The 21,774-nt window shown below is 44.0% G+C and overlaps 2 protein-coding genes across 3 annotated transcripts in view; one reads left to right on the forward strand and one right to left on the reverse strand.

Moving 5' to 3' along the window:
• The window catches only part of PCSK4 (proprotein convertase subtilisin/kexin type 4), a 113,954-nt gene extending 111,949 nt beyond the window's left edge, over positions 1-2,005 (reverse strand). Inside the window, 1 exon segment of the mRNA XM_089690732.1 lies at positions 1,844-2,005. Within this exon segment, the coding sequence (XP_089546858.1) occupies positions 1,844-2,005 (162 nt within the window).
• Positions 2,006-2,348: 343 nt separating this feature from the next.
• On the forward strand, positions 2,349-17,314 carry REEP6 (receptor accessory protein 6). 2 transcript variants are annotated; one of them, XM_089690733.1, is made up of 6 exons: positions 2,349-2,667; positions 9,882-9,975; positions 10,965-11,103; positions 12,905-13,073; positions 13,191-13,264; positions 16,635-17,314. In XM_089690733.1, the coding sequence occupies exons 1-6, from the start codon at positions 2,553-2,555 to the stop codon at positions 16,650-16,652; spliced, it is 609 nt and encodes a 202-aa protein (XP_089546859.1). In that variant the 5' UTR covers positions 2,349-2,552; the 3' UTR covers positions 16,653-17,314. The 2 variants fall into 2 exon arrangements, with proteins under 2 accessions (XP_089546859.1, XP_089546860.1); XM_089690734.1 differs by lacking the exon at positions 13,191-13,264 and having other exon boundaries at positions 2,447-2,667.
• The last annotated feature ends 4,460 nt before the right edge of the window (positions 17,315-21,774 follow it).

Here is a 21,774-nt window from a genome sequence, read left to right on the forward strand (position 1 = left end):
ACACTGATACAGTGATCAGTAAAAATTGGTTCACTGATCAGTGACACTGGTGACAGGGCAGTGAAGGGGTTAACTCTGGGGGGGGGGGGGGGGGGACGATCAAGGGGTTAAACGGAATTACTGGTGTACTGGCGGGCAAACTGGCGCTATCTGTGAGGGGCACTAACTCTATCGGAAGTCGCCAGCGACACTGATCAGTAAAAATCGCTTCACTGATCAGTGACACTGGTGACAGGGCAGTGAAGGGGTTAACTGGGGGGGGGGGGCGATCAGGGGGTTAAATGTGTCCTAGAGTGTTCTAACTGTAGTGTAGTGCTTGTGTACTCACTTTTTGGATGTCTTCTTCTCTGTCTGGAACGGAATGTGTCCAGGCAGAGAAGAATGACATCATATCCTGCCCTGTGTAAATATCAACACAGGACAGGATAGGACAGGGACCGATCATGTGATTTCAGCCAGAAATCACTGGCTGAAATCTAATGATCGATCCCTCCTGGATCGAATCGTATTACCCGCGGGTCGGCGGGAGCGCGCGCGCCCCCTACCCGCGAATGTGTCGGGAGCGCGGAGCACGTTTTAAAACGTGCTTTTGCGCTCCACTGCCGCCCTGCACACGTATATACACAGTGGCAGGGCGGCAAGCGCTTAAAGAGAGGGTGGTCATGCAAGGCGACACACACATGGCCGTGTCATTCATTCACAAAGTATATACTGGGATTTTTTTAAAAATTTTATTTTTACTAGTAATGGCGTTGATCAGTGACTTATAGCGGGACTGCGGCAGACATTCTGACACTGGGGGAGAACGAACTTGGTGTCACTGACATCCCCAGTGACACCAATACAGTGATCAGTGCTAGAGAAAAAAAAAAAAAAAGCACTGACACTGTACTAATGGCACTGGGCAGGAAGGGGCTAACATGAGGGGCGATCAAAGGGTTAACTGTGTGCTGGGAGCGTTTTACTAGGTGGCTGTGTGCTTCAGGCTGGGTTCACACTGATGCATCAGAATTGCACCCTGTTCATTCGAACTGCTGCAGGTGGGTATGTTAACAACACCCCAAAATTGGTCCAAAAACGCAGTGCAATGTGCAGAATCGGATCGCATAGGTGTGAATACCCATGCGATCCAATTCTAGTGCGGACCAATAAAAAAGGGTCCTGCACCTTTTTAGTGCGGGTGCCAAAATGTATGGCTCCAATCGCACCAGACACAAATCGCATGCGATTTGCACAGGAATGCGGTGCGGTTCCTGTGTGAATCACATGCGATATACCGCATCGCATATATGTGAACCCAGCCTCACTGTAAGCACACTGCAGTGTGCAAGAGCTGACAGGGAGAACTGTTCGTAAACAAAACAGTTCTCCCCAGGAGATCCTTGGAAATCACTGGGATCCGGCGAGTAATCACTGGCCAGGACCCATGATTGACAATCGCGGATGCAAATGGCGGTGAGGGTAGGGTGCACGCCCCCACCTGGAAATGCAAAATCACATATAACAGCAGTTAAATAGCAAGGGGCCCCTTGTCTGCATGTTTCCGTAAGAGGTGAACCTGACCTATAAACCTGAACTAAGCCTGCATTCACACTTGACTGTTTAGTAGCTTAAAGCTCCAAAAATGCTCAAACATCAACTGGCGTGCGATCAGCTGTGAACAGGCACCGTAGAGGACAATTGTTTGTTTTTAAGTTTGAGCTTCAAACTACAAATCACTCACATGTGAATGCAATCTTAGAAAGGGAAGTCAGAATGCAATGTCTTGCTGTGGTAGGACACATAAAAATTGGCATTCACCCACTTCTGGGGGGAAAAAAAAAATCAGGCAAAGTGTGGTCACCTGTCCTAGGCTGACAAAGCCAAACTTCCTGGCGATTCTCTCCGCCTCCTCGGAGCCCCCAGTAAGCTGCACAGCCCAGCTGTTGGTATAGACTCTCAGGGCAAGAAGCCATGGCACCCACACATACAGGAGGACCACCGCACCGACCCCAACCCTCCTCATCTTCCTCTCCTACCACCTCAGCTTACAGAGCACTGAAGGCCTCCTGCATAAGGGGGCGGTACCAGGCGTCCAACACAGCCTATACTCTCCTCGTGTGCATTGTCCCGCGCAGATTTGATTGGATATGAAATAACGGGGTTATTGTAACCTAAAGCCCAGCACGTCCATTTTAATCAGTGTCATGAGTGAGCTCCTGTGAGGTGGTTTAGTGTCACGTGAGTGTATTTAGAAGGGAATAACCAGGAGTAGAGTCCTGGACTGGAGCGGGCCACGTCCGACGGTCTGGCAGAGTCTATAAGTGCACGTTATTTACAGTTATTAGATATCCGTTTCTGGGCTTTGTCTGTATAACAGCTACGAGTCCCAATAGGACCCCAGCCTATGGAGTATATAATAACGGTCATGAGTTGTTGCGCTGCTCTCGTCTACCTCACCTACACCTGGGGCACGCCCCCTTTCGTTGATTAGCCGCGGGGCGGATGACGTCAGCAGCCCGGAGCGAGGCATCCTGATCGCTGTCCGGGGTGAAGAGTGGGGAAGTTCCGCCATGGCCGCTCTACGGGAACGGTTCCACAACTTCATCCACGGGGATAACGTCGTGTCCCGGCTCCTGGGGAAGGTGGAGGAGAAGACTGGCATCAATAAGTCTTACCTCGCTACTGGTGAGACAGCTGGAAGGTGTATGAGTGGAATGGGGGCAGGAGGAGCCTGTGAGCTGCCTGTCATGAGTTGTGTGTGAGAACCGTCCATAGCAGTCACAGCTGATCATCCATGGGGACACCTGACTGCTCCCTCATAACAGGAGGATGGATGGATTATATTCCCAAACACACTCTATGGCCCCATGTACACCGGTGTCATCGGTTACTGAGGTTTACTCAGATGTAAAAACTGAGAAGACGTGAGCAGGGGCGGACTGACCATTTGGAAACTGCCCGAGGTCAGTAGGGGGCCCCATGAGATGCCCCTGGTACCTTTTGCATAGGCTTTTATGAGTTTGGGCAAGGACACAGACGTGATCCCCTATTGCCTGGGGGCCCCCATGAGTTGTCAGTCCGCCCCTGGACCTGAGTAATGTTGAGTATAGGCACCTAAGCCTGGGTTCACCCTGATGCTGTGTGGAATTCGCAGCGGTTTCTGTGCAAATTCCGCATCACAATTGCACCCTGTTCATGTGAACCGCTGTGGGTGTGTACGTTAACACCCTGGAATCAGTTCAAAAGGTGTGAATACCCATGGGATCCAATTCTAGTGCGGACCACAAAAAGGTGCGATTTGAGCCAAAGAAAATGTGTGGCTGAAATTGCACCTCATGGAATCCGCATGTGATTTGAAGAGGAATGCGGTGCAGTTCCTGTGCGAATCACATGCAATATGCTGCACCGCAGAAGTGTGCACCCGGCTAAAGGAGTGTAAGCCGTATAGTAGTGGTGCACCGAAATGAAAATTCTGGTACCGATACCGAAAACTCAGAATGCATGTGGCCGAAAACCGAACCTAAACTGAAATGTCTGCGTATGTAGGGGTGGGGAGGCTCCAATTTGTTTCTATTTTCATGTATTTTTTTATTTATTTTCAACTTATGATTTTATTGCTATCACATAGAGGACCAAGAGTCCCCTATGTGATGGGATATGAGTGACAGGTCCTCTTTGTAGGGGGAGGGGGGCAGCATATACATTTCTGTCGCGTTCCCATTGAAGTCTATAGAACCAAAAACTCAACATTTTGCATTCGATAAAGTCCCTGACCCTTTCCAAAAACCGCACTGGGTGAAAACGCAGAGATGTGAACCTGTCACATAGGAAATCATGTTAAATGGACTGTACTGCGTTTCTGCAAAACGCTGCAGAAAATACTTAGGTGTGAACCTAGGGTAAGGCTTCTTGCCACTGCAGCTTGAAAATGCTCAATATAGCATTTTTTTTTTTTTCTTTTACTGTTCTAAAGTGCCCGGTCATATCGGTGCAATTTGGGAATTGAAATCACATCTAGTGAATGTCAGTGTCTTAACACCTGCAATTTGTTGCAGCAAGATTTCTAAGACCCCGGTCACACTGGGTGCGATTTGCATGCCATACAACTTTATTTTTTATTTATTTCAGGTACTTATATAGCGCTGTCAATTTACGCAGCGCTTTACATATATATTGTACATTCACATCAGTCCCTAACCCTCAAGGGGTGTACAATCTAAGGTCCCTAACTTACATTCATACATACACATACTAGGGCCAGTTTAGACAGGCGCCAATTAACCTACCAGCATGTCTTTGGAGTGTGGGAAGAAACCGGAGTTCCTGGAGGAAACCCTCGCAGGCACAGGGAGAACATGCAAACTTCAGGCAGGTGGTGCCGTGGCTGGGATTCGAACCAACAACCCTGGTACTGCCAGGCGGAAGTGCTAACCATTTAGCCACTGTGCTGCCCCAACTTGCAAATCGCATGGAAATTCGCACCCTATTGTCTGCAATTACAGCACTCATATCAGTGCAGTTCCGACGTAATGAGAGCCACACTGATTTCTAAAGTAGTGCATGCACTACTCTTTGTGCGATTTGCATAGACCTCTGTGTCAGATGTCTTGCAAATTGCAGCTCAGATCGGCATGTCATCCAACTTTGAAAACATGCAACTTACAGTGAAGTTGCACGATTTCAAAGTCAGGATTGGTTTAAAGTAGTTCTTACATTACGTTTTCTGCAATTTTGTTGCGATTTCACATACATAGAATATAATTGAAATCGCACTGCAAATTGCAAGAATTATTGAAAATGTTCATAAGTAGCAATAAAGTCTTCAGAAATTGCACACAAATTGCATTATTTTAAATGACAGCAGTGTGACCGGTGACTAAAATGCAGCCCGTTGTTTATGATGTTCCTGTACACACAGCCGCATAAGCAAACACTGCATTTTCTTGAGTAAAAAAAAACAAATCTAGAAAAAGTTGCATTCCTGCTTAGTAATTTGCGCCAGTGCGTACATATGAGCATAAATATTAATGGACTTTACCTAGAAATTAGTGGTGCACCGAAAAGATAATTATGGTGCTTAAACCGAAAATTCAGGGTGCACTTTGTCAAAGTTTTTAAGAATTATATATCTTTCAAACGCAATTTAAAAAAAAAAAAAAATTTTAATGAATAAAACAAAACGCCATATATATCCCATTTTTTTTTTCTAAAATATGTTACGCCGAGTAAATAGGTACTCAATCGTCGTCAAAGGTCGATAGGAGTATTTTTGGATGAAATTTCAGTGCATCCCTACTAGGAATGTACTGTGCACGTGAATACGCGCAAAGCAAATGCCTGAAATTATATCCAGAAATGTTGATGTTCAAATACAAGGACCATGTGCAAGAGGCCTAAAATGTTCTTTAAAGACCTTGTGTAAACACGTATACGAGTGTAAGGGCCGGTTCACACTATAGAAATGCAGTCCGGATGCGTTCCAGTGCTTTTTTTTTTTTTTTTTTCTCGTGTTTTTTTTTTTTTGTTTTTAAATGCAAAAGCAGAAACAAAATGGATTGGTGTGAAAGCAGCCTTACTGATCTTTACCCAGCTGTGTTCATTGTTCCATAGACAACAATGCATCTCATTTCAGATCTGTAAAAAATATCTGCATTTTTTACTCTCCTGTGCAACTGGCCTCTGTGGCCATACACTATACAATCTGATTGGACAATCTGCTCTTGATTTACCAAAACTAATGTGAGGACAAACCTAAACAGTGCATTCAATTTGTGTCCAGTCAGGTAGGATCTTGAAGTGCAACTTGGTTAAAAAAAAAAACGTGAACAGGTAGGAATTTTAACCGCTTCCCATCCGCCCTATAGCAGAAATACTGCAACGTATACACGTGATTTTGCAGTTCTGGGTAGGGGCACGCAAGCCCTACCCGTGCCGCCATTCGCAGCCTCAGCTGTCAATCACTGGGTCCTGGCCGGTGATTACTCACTGACACCCGGTGATTGCTGAGTATTACCGACGGGGGAGAGAACTGTATGTAAACAATACAGTTCTCTCCCCTGTCGGCTCCTGCACACTGCTTTGTTTGGCTCTGCATAGCAGAGCCATACAAAGCAGTGTGCTTACAGTTGAAAGTACACACGGCACATAATGTGAAACGACACACAGTTCAAACAACAAAAAATAAAAATTCCCAGCTCAGCTTGCCAACCAGCCTGCAAACCAACCAAATTAACCTGTCTAACAGTATGCATTGAAAACGGGTTTAGTTGGCACACATTTGCAAATACATGCGTAAGCTTCAGAGCCTCATCACGGCTCCCCAGTATTCTGTAGTTCCCAACAAATTTTAAGAGCCCCCATAGTAGAGGCACATGTATTTAATGGATAAAGCAAGGGCAGATGGACCTTAACCCTTTGATCGCCCCACATGTTCCCCTGCCCAGTGCCATTAGTACAGTGTCGGTGCTTTTTATTAGCATTGATCACGTTTGGTGCCACTGACATCCCCAGTGTCAGAATGCCTGATGCAGTCCTGCTATAATTCGCTGGCCGCCACCATTACTAGTAAAAACAAATTTTTAAACATTGTGTGTATACTGTCATTTTGTAAACGCTATAACTTTCATATAAAATCAATTAATTTACACGTATTGGGATTTTTTTTTTTTTTAGCAGACATGTAGCAGAATACATTTTGGCCTAAATTCATGATGAAATTTTTTTTTTTTTTTTGTTAAATTTTATTGGACATTTTAATAGCAAAAAGTCAAATATTGTTTTCTCCCTGCACCTTCCAGGACAGCCCCTTGAGATGTAGAGCTCCTCCCTCCGGGTCAGGAAACCCGCCATCCCCCGTGCCTTTAAATGGCAGGCCTCCATCCCCAGTTTTTAGTGTTTCCTGATATTGTTTTTCTCAAGGTTTTCAGTCTTGTTTGTTTATAGCACAAAATTAAAAACGCAAACATGCAGCGTTGCATGACTGAGCATTTGTCAGTCAAAGTAACGCAGCGCCGTAATGCAAAAAATGGCCTGGTCAGGAAAGGGGGTAAATCCTCAGGAGGGCAAGTTTTAATGCAGAAGAGACCTGCGTTGTATCTTCTGAGTTAAAGTACAGTATTTTCTGGCATATAAGACTACTTTTTATACTTAAAAATATACCCCAAAAATTGGGGGTCGTCTTATATGCGGGGTATAAAATGTGAACCTTGAGTTTGTTTGGGTCAAGCTGGCTGGATGTGTGGTAATACTGTACATACAGTATACCGTGCTGAGCCAAGCTGGCTCAAAACAAATGTCCCTATGACAGATTAATCTGTCAGCCCGCTGGATGTGTGGTATATACAGTATACTGCGCTGAGCCAAGCGGTTTCAAAACATACCAGTACGTCCCTACTGTAATCAGCCCGCTGGATGCGTGTATGTATGGTAGCTGCGGCTACATACAGTATACACTGGGCCAATCACGGTGAGTGATGTATTCTACTAATGAATACAAAGCCTGCTCGGATTGGCTGAGTCAGAGAGGTGGGCTGATGATGTCACAACCTCAACCAATCCAAGAAGGCTTTGTATTCATTAGTAGAATACATCGCTGGCCGTGATTGGCCCAGCGTATACTGTATGTAGCCTCAGCTACTGTACATACACACATCCAGCGGTCTGATTACCGTAGGGACGTACCAGTACATTTTGAAACAGCTTGGCTCAGTATACTGTATATACCACACATCCAGCGGGCTGACAGATTAATCTGTCATAGGGACATTTGTTTTGAGCCAGCTTGGCTCAGCGCGGTATACTGTATGTACATTACTGCACATCCAGCGGGCTGTGTATATATACTGTATGTAGCTGAAGCTACCGTATTACCGCACATCCAGCGGTAACATCTGATTTGGAATTTGATCCATATGATTACTGTCTTACAAATGTATCACAAGATGTCATTCATGAACTTATGATGTCGGAGGATGAACATGAGGATTTTGAAGGATTTTAAGTACCGGTAAGTCATAACCATTTCAATAAAAAAATCTGATGTTTTTAAATGGTGTTGCCTTGGAAGGGGGGTAGTCTTATACGGCGAGTATAGCCCAAAACCTATGTTTTTAACTGGAAAATTAGGGGGTAGTCTTATACACCCGGTCGCCTTATACGCCGGAAAATACGGTAAGTTACCTGCCTGTCCACCCCTGTACAGTGATCCGCGCACGCACAGCTCACTGTACAGATTCAGAAATGCTGAATCTGACTAGGCTCACCCATGATGTCATCTCCACCTGGCCATTGACATCAGCTGGCGATCCAGACCCGAAAGCCAGCCACCCGAAGATGTCAGCGGCTAGGTGGGGAGCAGCAGGACACTGCATCACTGAGTCCACTTTAAATTAGAACTAAACCCTCCTGTTCTTTTCACCTGAGGAAGCTGCCATCTTGGCTTCTGTTTAACCTGCAACTGCCATGGTGCTGCACATGTGATCAGTTATGACATCAGCCATTTGATGGTTTGACCGCTTGGTTGAGAACACAAGCAAATGTGACAGTTAGCATTCCCAGCATGAAAACTTTTAAATCAGTGGGGATAGTTGCACTTGTAGCTGACCATACCATACATGGTCAGAATACATGAATCGGCCCTGCAGCTGTTATCTGATCGAGCAGCTTTTGTCCAGTATGGCAGTTGAACAGACGTCAATCAGTAAATCAACTTCCATTCAACTGCAGTGGCCACACATGGATCAAAATTTGGCTGGTCTTTGCTCAACGGCCAAATTTTGATCCATCTGTGGCCATCTTTAGGGCTCGTTCACACTAGCTTTGCTCTCTGAGAAGCGTTCTACATTTGGATGCTTTTCAGAGAGCATGTGACAGGTGGCGAGGAGGTGTTGTATAGCCTCTTGACTGCGTGCTTGAACCCCTTGAATCCTGCACTAGCATGCAGCAACAGCATTCCTTGCTTGCGGTTGTGGGGTGCTTTCAGAGTCAACCAAAAGCAATGGAACTATAATTTCATTCACAAATTAAAGCACTACAGCTGTGGTAAGTGTACACCCCAGTTGCTGCTTCTGCAGCTAAAAGGGGTAGCGGATGGTTGGGGTTAAAGTGTAGTTCAGTCACAAGTTTTTGGCATTGTGATGTGATCACTTTAGGGCTCATTCACATGGGCAATCAGATTCGCCCTCCAATCCAAGCCACTGCCTGCTGCATGTGAACTATGTCTAGGCAGCCCATAGAAGTGGATGCGCAAGTAGAGACACAATCGCATGTTTAAATTTGACATTGGGGCAGGAGTGGGTACACAGATCTAAAACCACAGGTGTCATCACTCCGTGACCACCAAAAAATTGATTGTGCAGTCAGATTCTAAAGTGTGGTGACCCTGATATTTTGCCTTTGCGGTCATTTTTATTTGTTGCCTCATTAAGAATATTTCCAAAGGCTAGCAGTCACTGGGGAGTAAACTGCCAAAAATCACCAGTGCTGCAGTTCAGAAATGTGTAGGGAAATTGAGCTTTTCAACTGCTTACTTTGCATGTCATGTACACTTGTATCAGTCATCAAGACAATGGTCATTACTGATAAGGGTTGGCAGGAAATATCCACAGAGGGGGAGGGGGGGAATGATTGTCTGGTGACACTAATCATGTGAACCTGGGCTGCTTACAGTGCTAGACAGAGGATTATGACCCTGCATTAGCTGCCTAGCTCTGCCCTATTTCTCATGCATTTTCTAACTGGCATATTTTGCTGTAAACACTATTTTTATAGTTGGGATAACAGTGACTAAAATATTTATCTTGTTCAATGGGAAAATAAATTAAGTGTCTTAACCTAGAAAGAGAGTGCTATGCTTTGCTAGCTGTGTAACCGGTGTCTTGCTTCATACTCCATTTCTCTAGGCTCCCTCTGCTCTCTGGGCTTGTACCTGGTATTTGGCTATGGGGCTTCTCTGGTCTGCAATTTGATTGGCTTTGTGTATCCTGCTTACACTTCGTAAGTATTCATAGGCTTGTATTGGCTGTGGAAGGAAAGATTTCTGTAAACTATAGTTCTTATTATACAGGATTTTTACAGTGCCAGCAGTTTGCTCAGTGCTTTAATTTTAATTTAGACTAGGTTCATACCAGCTGATGTGGGACGACTAAGGGTGGCTATTCCATTAAAGTTCCTTTGTACCCTCACCTCAAGAGAAAGCTAAGCAAAATGCCTGGTCTTTTGCGTGGCCAGTTCACACCACTGTGTTACGGTTGTGTGCACTTCTTTTTTTTTTTTTTTTTTTTTTTTTTTTTTTTCTTCCCAGCGCAGTGCACTCATTGCAAGCCGGCTGGTAACATTTTAATTTATTTCAATAAAGTTTTGTTTAAAAAAAAAAAAAAAAGTGACCAGTAATCTGTGCATCAGCACTGTCTTCAGCGCAATTCATAAGAGCCGCTGCGCTGCAATGGAATGGCTGGTGTGAATGGACCCTCAAAATGCCACTTGCCTCCTTGTTATCTTTCTGTACATATTTATAAGCCCAGTGAATCCAGCATTGTACTCTTCAACCAGACTGTTAGCCTACATGTGCTGTCCTGCACTGTCATCTTCTCATCTTTCTCTTGTACATCATCGGGGGGACAGCCATCTCTTCCAGGTTCTTGCAGCCTGCCCCTGATGATGCACCTTGCACATGTGCATCTGTTCTAGATTGCCCTGAAGACTCCAGGGACATGTGATCTAGGTATCCCAGCAGGCTACTGGAAGCTGGGTCATTCATATACCCAGGTGAGCAAAGCAGAAGGGTCAGCTTCCTAATTTTAAAATTTAAAAAAAAAAAAAGTTGAAATTATGTGAAAGGAGGGCGAATGAGCAATGTTTTGTAAACTAGAAGTGAGAAAGCAATGGTTCATTTTAATTTTGCACCCTAAAAACTGGTGCCATTTCATAATGATTTGTAGATTTAAGCTGATATTGTATAGTATTTTTCAATTTGTTTTCCATAGAATTAAAGCCATTGAAAGCCCAGAAAAAAAAGATGACACGATATGGCTGACGTACTGGGTGGTTTATGGCGTGTTCAGCGTAGTAGAATTTTTCTCGGATATATTTCTCTTCTGGTTTCCATTTTACTATCTGGGAAAGGTGAGAAGGTTTTCATTACACTGTTTTTATATAATTCTTTACTGTCCTTTGAAGAGGAACTGAACTCAAAAGTAAAGATTTGCCATGTTATAGGGAAAATTTAGAAATGCTAATTGTGCTTATACATTACCCTGAAAAGAAACCTTTTGTCTTGAACTCCTCCTGAAGTATAGCAGTGCACTTCCTGTGAGGGGAGTCTAGGCACTCCTGTGGCCAAAGATTTCTAGCTGTAAATCTGCAGTATGAGATCTGAGGCACTGCTGCCTTTTGACTGATAATTTCAGGATATTTGGAGTGAGATTTAAGTAATGCCCAGGGGCGGACTGACCATTTGGGTACTCGGGACACTGCCCAAGGGCCTGGGGTCAGTAGGGGGCCCCATGAGATGCCCCTGGTATATTTCACAGGTTTTTTTTTTGGGTCTGGTTTAAGTGTGGCTGAGGACATGGGCTCCATGATCCCCTATTGCCCGGGGGCCCCATGAGTTGTCAGTCCGCCCCTGGTAATGTCACTACGGTGCTGCTCATTTTTGTTCTTGACTTGCTGTCCAGAGAACATTCTGGGCTTTAAGCAGTTAAAACAAGCTCATGGCTACAGCCATGAGCCTGGTATTATTTTTAGCCATTAATCGACTGTTCAGTAAGGCTGCATTCAAATTAGTAGCACTGCTTACCACCCTCTGGCCATCTGGATGAGAAAGTCCTTGCCACAACCCATGGTGAATCCTGGGCTCTCCAGTTCCTCTGGGGAGTCCCAGACCATTGTAAACTGGTAAACAGAGGAGATGGTGGTTGAAGAACATCCGTTCTTTCATCTCCCTTGCAAGAAATGAAGCATACTGGAAGCAATGAGCATTTTGTACTTTCTAGTTTTAAACCTGTCATTCTCCAGCTACTATAACTAGGGAAGCAGCTAATCAAACATGATCTGTGCTTCGTTGGCTACAGTGGGGAGTAGGGGAGACATGAAGGATCTAATAGACCTCTGATGTATTCATAAAGAACCTGCCATTGCTATCACACAGGAGGCTTATATACACAAATGCAAAGGCAAGTATAGGACCCACAGGTTATGTAAAGATTATTGTGTGACATGTGGGGTATCGCCAGAACTTCAGTGTGGGCATAATTTAGGTCTAATTCACATGGGCGCTGAGGCTAAATCTGAGTATGACTGTGTTTGGTGCTGTGCAGCACCATACACTTATGTGGGCTGCCTTCAGCACCTGCCAGCACAAGCAGCATAAATAAACTGTCCATTCACCATCTATGAGCCTGAGTGCATGTGTGAATGAGGACTCGTGGTTAACTCAGAACTGATAAACTGTAAAGGCTTTTTAAACATCACCTATAAAAAAAGTTTGGATACTGTAGTTTTCTACTGTGCAAATATTGCACAGCATAACAATTTACTTTGAAAGTTCTGGTCTCCGACACCAGGCACCTGCCCATGACCAGCAATATTGCACTGCATGTGCCATCACTTACTGAAAAGACAGGTATGCTCACAGCAGAGAGGTGGAAGTGGCCATGCAGTGAAGACATTACAGTACGGTATGTACCGGTAGTATATATATGGTTGGAAGCTTCCGGGAATCATCTGCTACAATGAGTAAATGAGGTCCGCTTAATCACAAAAGATGGGGCGGATACGCTTCATGTAGTAGAGGAAATCTTAGGCAATAGAATATGCAATTTCTAGGAAGAAAGAGAAGACTGAATTCATAGACCAAGGGGTTAGGCTTTATTTATAACCATATTTCTTAAAAGCATGTGTTTGTTTTTTTTGTTTTTAATTGCAGTGTGCATTCTTGCTGTGGTGTATGGCTCCTTTCTCATGGAATGGATCTCAGATTCTTTATAGTCGCTTCATTCTGCCATTCTTTCTAAAGCACCATCGGACTGTAGATAGTGTAGTGAGCGATTTGAGTGGCCAGGCTTTGAACACAGCAGAAAATGTGACCAGACAAGGTATGTTCTCAGCCCCATGTTGCAGAGGTTTGCCTTTTTCTTTGCATTGAGGTTTTATTTTTCTTCTTTTTTTTTTTTTTTTTTTTTTCCTGTCTTTCTTTGCTTCTAATGGCACAGTCCTGCAGACACTAACAAGCAGCAGACCTCTTCTGGCCCGTGACGGAGGGCAACAGGCCCTTCCCAGCACTTCTGTATGTACTGTAAATCATCATGGGAGCTCAGCTTGGTTGTGTCCATATCATCATGACTTATATTAAATTTCAAAAACAGTTACAGTAAGAATGGCTTTACATCACTCATTTCAAAAAGCTTATATTCTATACCTAGAGTATAAAATGGTTTAAACATCTGTCAGTGGTTTTTTTTTTTTTTTTTTTTTTTTTTTTTTTCATTGGGGAGATTTTATTGTATGTATTCTGGAAACAAACCAGAATTGATATCTCCTCTTAAACTATTATCGCAAAACTGGAACATTGTCAATTTTCACCTCACTTACAGTGCTCTCTCAGTGCTGCCTCCCTAAACTTCCAGTCTTCACAGGAAAGAGTTGACTGTGTCGTCTTGACTTGGTCTGTCAGCTTGGAGGATTGATTAGCGAGGTGTGCCTTGCCATCTTAGGCTACAGGGCTGTGCTTCCATTGATGTATGGTACAACGTGCAGTCTCTATCTCCTCAGTTGCGGAAACTCCAATTGGATAGAAACACTCATTTCAAATACTCTGATGTTATTACTGAGTCTTTTCCTTTGTTAATCCTACTAATTTGGTTCTAGTATGCTTCTTCAAATGGCCTTTACCATTCATGTGCCTAAAATAATTCTGTGTAGCAAGTAAGCCAATAGGTTATCTGCCATTAGTGTTTCCACATTGCTTACCCAGTTTAAATGCTGATGAAAATTTTTGATTTCAAACCTTGCACCATCATGTGCTGTAATAAAGATTTAGTTTGGTTAAAATAGCAGATGTTGGTACATATCAACTAATTATCGCAGTGAAGTGAAATGAGTCTATTTTTTTATTTATTTTTTTAAATCGTAGTATCAATTTGCTTTTTGTCTGAATGAAATGGACCCTTTTAGGCTGAGCTCCCATCCCCTAGTAGGTAGTTTTTTCTTGGTAGAGGGACTCCGAGTGCTCACATATTGCCTTCTAAGCTGCCACTGATAACCTACAATATGTTCTTTCAACTACCATCCTTTCTCTGTTAGTCTGTTAGGTCTAAGGACAATGTATTCTGCTATAGCTGGCCTCCATCCAGTAATCCACTTTTTTTTTTTGGAAATGCAGAGCTGAAAATGAAAACTCAGTTTGGGTAAAGCATTCTGAATAAAAGTAACTGGGGACATTTATCATTCCTTGTTGCAAAGTGATGCTAAATAGAAGCAAGACAGATCTATTATTACAATGTTACAGCTTGTGTTGTAAATTCCTACTTTTGACTACTCTCAAATGTAACACTTGCAAATGGTTGAAACCCAACTATGACCACTTCTTAATTATATGTCTGTTTAGAGTAGAAATCGGTCTTCGCTTTAGTAATCTGTCTTTAAATTTTGCAATCTGTTGCTCTTGGCTGCCCAGGAACACAGATGCACAGATCTGTAAACCTGTCATGGAGTTTTTGCTGAAGGAGATACAGCCTGATTTGCAACTTATTGCATGGTCCGGTACATGGCTAATTTGCTTGATAAATGTCTCCAGTTGCGTTCTGCACCTGCCTTCCCACTGTCAAAGCACTGGAAGGATCAAAGGTTCACTCTAGTTTGGTGAACAAATCTGTGTTTGGAGAAGTGGGGAGTGTATAGTAAAGATTTCTTTACTTCCTTTCTGCTGCAATCCAGGTTAAATTTTTTTTTTTTTTTTTTTTTTTTTTTTTCTTTTGATCGCAGATTTTAATTTTGAGTGCCTCCTCCTAAACTGAGTTTTCACTTTTTATGCATTTTGTTCCTAAACTACAGGTAGTTTTGGTCATATTTGTTTTAATTTTTGCATTTATAAATTCATATTTTATCATTCTATTTTGCAAGTAAACATTTCATAAATGGGGTGCTTTCCTGCTGTACTGTGTGGCAATGCATGTTAAGAAATCAAATGTGTAAAGCTTTGTACTTAGGCTGAATACCAGCCAAAATAAGCTGGTACAGTAGATATCAGCTGACAATCAGCCTGTATCCTTGTGTGACAGAAGCTGGTCTCATGACCAGCTTTTGTTGAAAGAGCATGCTGGAAAACCAACAGCCGATGGGCATCTGATCATCGCTCGCAGCCAATGGCTGCGAGCTCTTACCAGTATGTTCTGGTGCGGGAGGGCAGAACACAATATCACAGTGAAGGGATATGAATGTCTCTCGAGTCATTCAGCTGACTTTTTCATGTGTACGACTCCATTAACAATTTGTGAGTAGAGCATTTGTGCTTAACAGTGGGAAACCCCCACGATTAGCTGTGGGCTAGTTGTGCCTTTGAAAACAATGGGAGGCTGACTGCTCCCACAGCTATTCGAGGCCAGTCGTAAGTAATTGCTCATGCAGTGATTACCTGTGGACTATTGGCCCTGGATGCAGATTATCTGTGTTCAGGGCTGATCATTCACAAATAATCACTTTATGAGCGATTTTACATGTGAATGGCTGCGAAAAGTATCAATAGGATCTTAACTATAATATGGTATTCAGGTCTGTACAACCAAGCAGTAAACTAGCTACCTGGACTCACACTCGCCACCTCCTGACTAAAAGGGGTATTTATGAAATATTTGTCATTTTCTTGACTCAAAAGAGACTTTTTTTTTTTTTTTTTTTCCTTCAGAATAAACATATATAATATATACGGGAAAAATAGTATATTTTTGCCTTTTTAAAGCACTCGTCTGGTCTGCTCTTTTAGGAAATTACAGTCCAGTGTTGTAACTTGTTTATTGCTATGGGATAAAGGTAAAAGCATTGTTCTGCCACTCCCTTATGACTGAAATGACCTTTAAACAGACCTCACAGCAACATCTTTCCAATTAATATTTGTAGTGATATATTGATGTTATTTATTTGCAATTCTAAGAAAACCCTCTAGTTTCACCAACGCAACACTTAGTGTCACTAAACCTTCCTTGAATCAAAGCTCCAATCCAAATAGCAGAAAATATAGTATTGCCATTGCTTTAAAATGTGCAAATCTATATCACATTTTTTTATTTAATGCAAAAAGAAAACAAATCTTTTCCACATAGCCACCTTTTTCATAGGAAGTTGGAGCACTGGAAGATTTACACTTTATTTTTAGAACTGTGCCATCCAATTATGCCATTATAAGGACCCAAATGTTTTTTAATTAAGATAATGTTTTTTAAAATTTCGTTTGACACTTTTAGCATTGCAAATTTAGAGTGTCAAGACATTGTAGTGTTGTAAATGGTATTATGTTGGCAAAAGGTGTCGGTGATGGGCACTCTAAAGAGGGTGCATGTGTGCGTGTAGGGTGTTACATCCTTCACACTCCAGTATATGTTCCCTTTCAAGATATTATAGATGTCTTCCTAACCTTCTTCCTTTTTTTTAACTTACTATAGCACTCAGAGGAGCAGTAATCCATTCACTGGATACAGAAAAGAACAAATGACAGGCACCATGAAGCTGTGGAAAGCATTCTTCAATTTAAAGACTGCTTTATCTTTTTTTCCACTTAAATATCTGTGTTCACCTTTTGTATACTGAAATGTACCATTAAACTGCTCTTGTGTTCAATAGATTTAAAATTTTATGGTGGGAAAGTTTGTATTACTTTTACTTGAATGGCTTGTTGATGGGATTCAGCTGTGACAATGAATATTTACTGAGAAGCAGTTTTATCCATTTATTTATTACTAGAAGTTACCTCTAACAAGATCTTTGTTTAAGTAGTAATGAAAGGGCTAGAGATGTAGAACTGCCTTATAAAGATCCTGTACAAAGCGTTTCTTCCCTAAGTTTTTGTAGTAGCCTTAGCCACGCCACGTGTTTCAGTAAATGCAGCACTAAACTTCCTGTCTGAAGATTCACAATAGTTTAATAGGAAATGCTAACAATTTTTTATCTGTTATGGGAACATTGGGGTGCTTAGTTTATATTTCTCTCTTGCCCACATCAAATTTCTAAAGGGTTCAATCACTATATTCTGTTCAATTGATATAAATACAAAGTGCATTTCTTGAAGGCACTATTTCACTGTACTGTGAATTGGTAAAAAAATAAAAATAAACTGTTTCTTGTAGACTGTGTGCTGTGCTCTAGAGTGAGTGTGTGTGTGTGTGTGTATATGTGTGTGTGTGTGTGTGTGTGTGTGTGTGTGTGTGTGTGTATATATATATATATATATATATATATATATATATATATATATATTAAAAAAAATAACCATGGATGCAGTGGTTATTTGAGCTTGAAATATATATTTTGATAACCCACAATAATAAAGTTCAAAATACAAGTACAATATAGTGACTATGTAATGAACCCTCAAGTGGAGGATAAGGCTAATTAAAATTATTGTTAAACGCTACTCCCCCTCCTCCTACCTATACTGCATAGTCTGTATAAAAAGAGCAGTGTAACTTTTTTTTTTTTATTTTTCCCCTTTTAATCTGCTCTGGTCCAGTCATGTGATCATGCAGGTCCAACTCCCCTGTGTCTGAGAGCAGCTGCTGCACAGAGAACGGACAACAAACTGGGGGGAGGTAATGGGAGCTGCCAGTTGACATTCTGACTCTGGGAATTCATAGCCTTTACACACAGAGCCTGCAGCTGTTAGATTACTGGACTGCTGTGGAGCAGATTTCAAAAAATTAATATCTGTAAAAAATTTTTTTCAATTTATACAGAATATGCAACATGGGTAGGAGGGGGGATTCTGCACAATCTAGAGGCACTCCATTCTAAAATGTAAAAAAACGAAACTAATCATTTTAACATGATGCAGCAACATCCACACATGTATGACACCCAACATTAGAGGTGATTTAGTCTTCTAAAGAAAACACCTTTTTTGCACACTGGTACTGACTAGTATTCCAATGTTTGTTTTTTTTTCTCTTCTCCCTCACTCAGCTAATGTGACTCCAGTGTAGACAGAGGGATAGAGGAAGGGCAAACAAGGATGCTGTGCAGATGCCAGACATCCTTATCAACTGACATATTTTAACCCTTTCACTGCCAGGTCCATATGGCATACTGACCTACAGCACAGCTTCCTACATTCCCCCTCTACTATAAGCTCATATTCACTTCAGTGACCATAAACTTGTAGTAGAAATGTTCAGACTCTGCTGAACAAAACATAAGTTCTGATCACCGGCTAACAAACTGCTGATCAGAGCTATTCACCTAAAATGACCTGCCGCCTCTCTGTCACCTGTTGCTTCCTTCCCTCCTGAACTCCCCTGGATGACCCCCTTCCCGCTAGCAGGGATCCAATGCAAATTTCCCCACCCCCAGGCAGCTCTTCAAGCTGGCTTTTCCTCCACCTCTCCCGCCAGCTGCAGCTGATGCCCAAGACCCTAGAGTTCTGTCAGTGACAGATTGCAATCAGGATGGAGAGCAGGGGGCTGTGTTTACTGGCCCCTTTTCTTTCCTGAATGAACAAAGTGATCAGTACTGATCACTCTGTTCATTCATCACTGGCACATGGTAAACTGTTTTTTGACAGTTTTGTGAATGAATAGGATGGAGTTTCTATACAGACTTCTATCCTATTCATTACAGTGCAGCCCAGGTAGCAGAGAAAGGGACTATCTTCAATCCCTTTCTCTATCTAAAAAGAGTCATACAGGAATGCCTTTGCAGCACTTCCTCAGACTTGAACTTGAAGCAACGCGGCTGCAACATTTAAACACTTACCATCCAGCGACATACCAGTACATTGCCATTTGTTTCAGTGTTTATAATGGAGTGATGCTTGCCGCTGCAGGCATCACCCTGGTACCGTTTTTTTTTAGAGCCAGAGGTTGGCTCTTGTAATGGCAAACGAAGCAGCTTTCCAGCCACTAAACTGCTATTACGAACGCAGGGAGGGGACATTCCCTCCCATGTGGGGGCCTTTGCTGCGCTTCCTCAGACTTGAATGTGTAGTGTCTGAAAAGGCGTAGCCCCCTTCCCCCGCGATCCGCTCTCTGAGGCTCTCCAGACCTATCGGGAGACCTGAGACACCAGCCGGCGCATGCATCGGCTGGCAAGACAGCCAAGCTAAGCTGGGATTAGATTTGATCAGCTCTCCATTATAGTAAACCGGAAGCAATGAACTGACATCACTTCCTGTTTGCTTGGAAGTAAACAGCACCATTTTCAATAGAGATGAGCGAAGTATTCAAAAATTCGATTCGACTGATTCGGCGAATTCGTGGAAAAATTTCGAGTCGAATATATTCGCTGTGAATTTAACTTAAAAAAGGGTGTTTCTAGGCTTCAGAGAGACTTAATATTAGTGCTGAACACTGTACCTTTAATTTAAATGCCCTTGGAGTCTGCTGGGGAAGAGAAATAATACTGTCAGGCAGTATGACATGCAGATGAGTGCCGTCGATCTTAGAATCACCGCACACTTCACTCATTTGGCCAGTCACGGGGCCAAAACCAGAGTGTGGAGCCACAGTGTGGCGGTGGAGGCAGCAGCAATGGGAGGCCATACAGCACCCTATGACAAAAATGGAAACCACCAGCAGTGTGAGGAGACCTGAAAGTGGCACATGGCAGAGTATGGCGATAGAGACAGCAGCAATGGGAGGCCGTACAGGGACCCATGACACACTCTGGACCTGGCAGCAGCATGAGGAGGCGGTACAGGGGCCCATGGCAGATTACGGGCCTGGCAGCAGCATGAGGAGTCGGTACGGGGGCCCATGGCAGATTACAGGCCTGGCAGCAGCAATGGGAGGCCGTACAGGGACCCATGACACAATCTGGACCTGGCAGCAGCATGGGGAGGCGGTACAGGGGCCCATGACAGATTACGGGCCTGGCAGCAGCATTTGGAGTCGGTACGGGGGCCCATGACTCACTCTGGACCTGGCAGCAGCATGAGGAGGCGGTACAGGGGCGCATGACAGATTACGAGCCTGGCAGCAGCAATTTGGACAGGAGGACGTTCAGTTTCTGCACCGTCTGGTGCGTGCTCGCAAACTGTTGTCTCTTGGAAACGGATTCCAAGAAAGACTGCTGACGGAATCCGTGAAGAGGAGTAGCAGGAGAAGGAGCATCTGAACGAGCGGAATATGCTAACAAGCGACAACAGGGGCCCATGACAGATTACGGGCCTGGCAGCAGCATGAGGAGTCGGTACGGGGGCCCATGGCAGATTAGGGGCCTGGCAGCAGCTATGGGAGGCCCGTAATCTGCCAGCACCCTATGACAAAAAATGGAACCCACCAGCAGTGTGAGGAGACCTGAAAGTGGCACATGGCAGAGTGTGGCGATGGAGACAGCAGCAATGGGAGGCCGTACAGGGACCCATGAGAGACTCTGGACTTGGCAGCAGCATGAGGAGGCGGTATAGGGGCCCATGGCAGATTAGGGGCCTGGCAGCAGCTATGGGAGGCCCGTAATCTGCCAGCACCCTATGACAAAAAATGGAACACACCAGCAGTGTGAGGAGACCTGAAAGTGGCACATGTTTGGGGCATGATTCATGGCGGATTTAGTCAGTTGTGTCAGGAACTGGTGGTTTGAAATCCAGACTAATCCACGCCTGATTCATTTTCACAAACGTCAGTCTCTCCACACTTTGGGTGGACAGTCGTGTCCTCCGCGGAGTTGCAATACCTCCTGCCGCACTAAACACGCGCTCCGATGCCACGCTACTGGCCGGGCATGACAGCCTTTCAAGGGCAAATTCAGCTAGTTGGGGCCAAAGGTCAAGTTTCGTTGCCCAGTAGTCAAGGGGATTGTCTACCTCGGTTGGCAGGGTGCTGTCCAAGTAGGCCTAAGCCTGTTGTTTGAGGTCCTGCTCCAGGTCCACCTGATGCTGCTGCTGCTGCTGCTGCTGCGGCTGGTTAGTAGTTTCCTCACTGCGCTGGTGAAGAAAGCTACTCATCATCGACTGCAGACTGAGGCAGCCGCTGCTGGTGGAGCTGCCACTGCTCCTACCACCCCACCCCTTCCCTGCTGCCATGGCAGCGGAACGCGAGCGCACAGGGCCCACAGTGTCTGAGGATGGACGTTGGCGCAGACAGGCAGAGACCAGCTGACTACATAGGTGGTTTTTATAGTACGTTATTTTGGCCTCCCTCTCAGCAGGTGTGAAAAAGGCCACCATTTTTGAACGGTAGCGAGGGTCCAACAAGGTGGACAGCCAAAAGTCATCCCTCTGTCTGATGGTTATTATTCGGCTGTCGCTACGCAAGCAACCGAGCATGCTATGGGCCATTTGTGCCAAGGAATGCGAGGGACTCCCTGCCTCCATCTCCACAGCATACTGCCACGGTGCGTCTGGGTCCTCTGTCTCCTCCTCCTCCTCCTCTACCAGATGCTCCTGCTCCTCCACTCCTGTCCGCTGAGTGGAAAAACCACCCATTTCACTCAATAATTCCTGAGCACCAATGTCCTCCTCTACCTCCTCCTCTTCTTCCTGTCCTGCCCCCACAGGGGTCATGTGGCGTTGAGATCTGTGCGCCACGTCTACCGCACCCTGACCAGCCATTGTTAACAGCATTTGTTCCAGGACGTGCAACAGAGGAATGACGT

This window comes from Staurois parvus, unplaced genomic scaffold (genome assembly GCF_062004578.1).
Source record: "Staurois parvus isolate SC_StPar_1 unplaced genomic scaffold, SC_StPar_1.0 ptg000541l, whole genome shotgun sequence".
Classification (NCBI taxonomy): Eukaryota; Metazoa; Chordata; class Amphibia; order Anura; family Ranidae; genus Staurois; species Staurois parvus.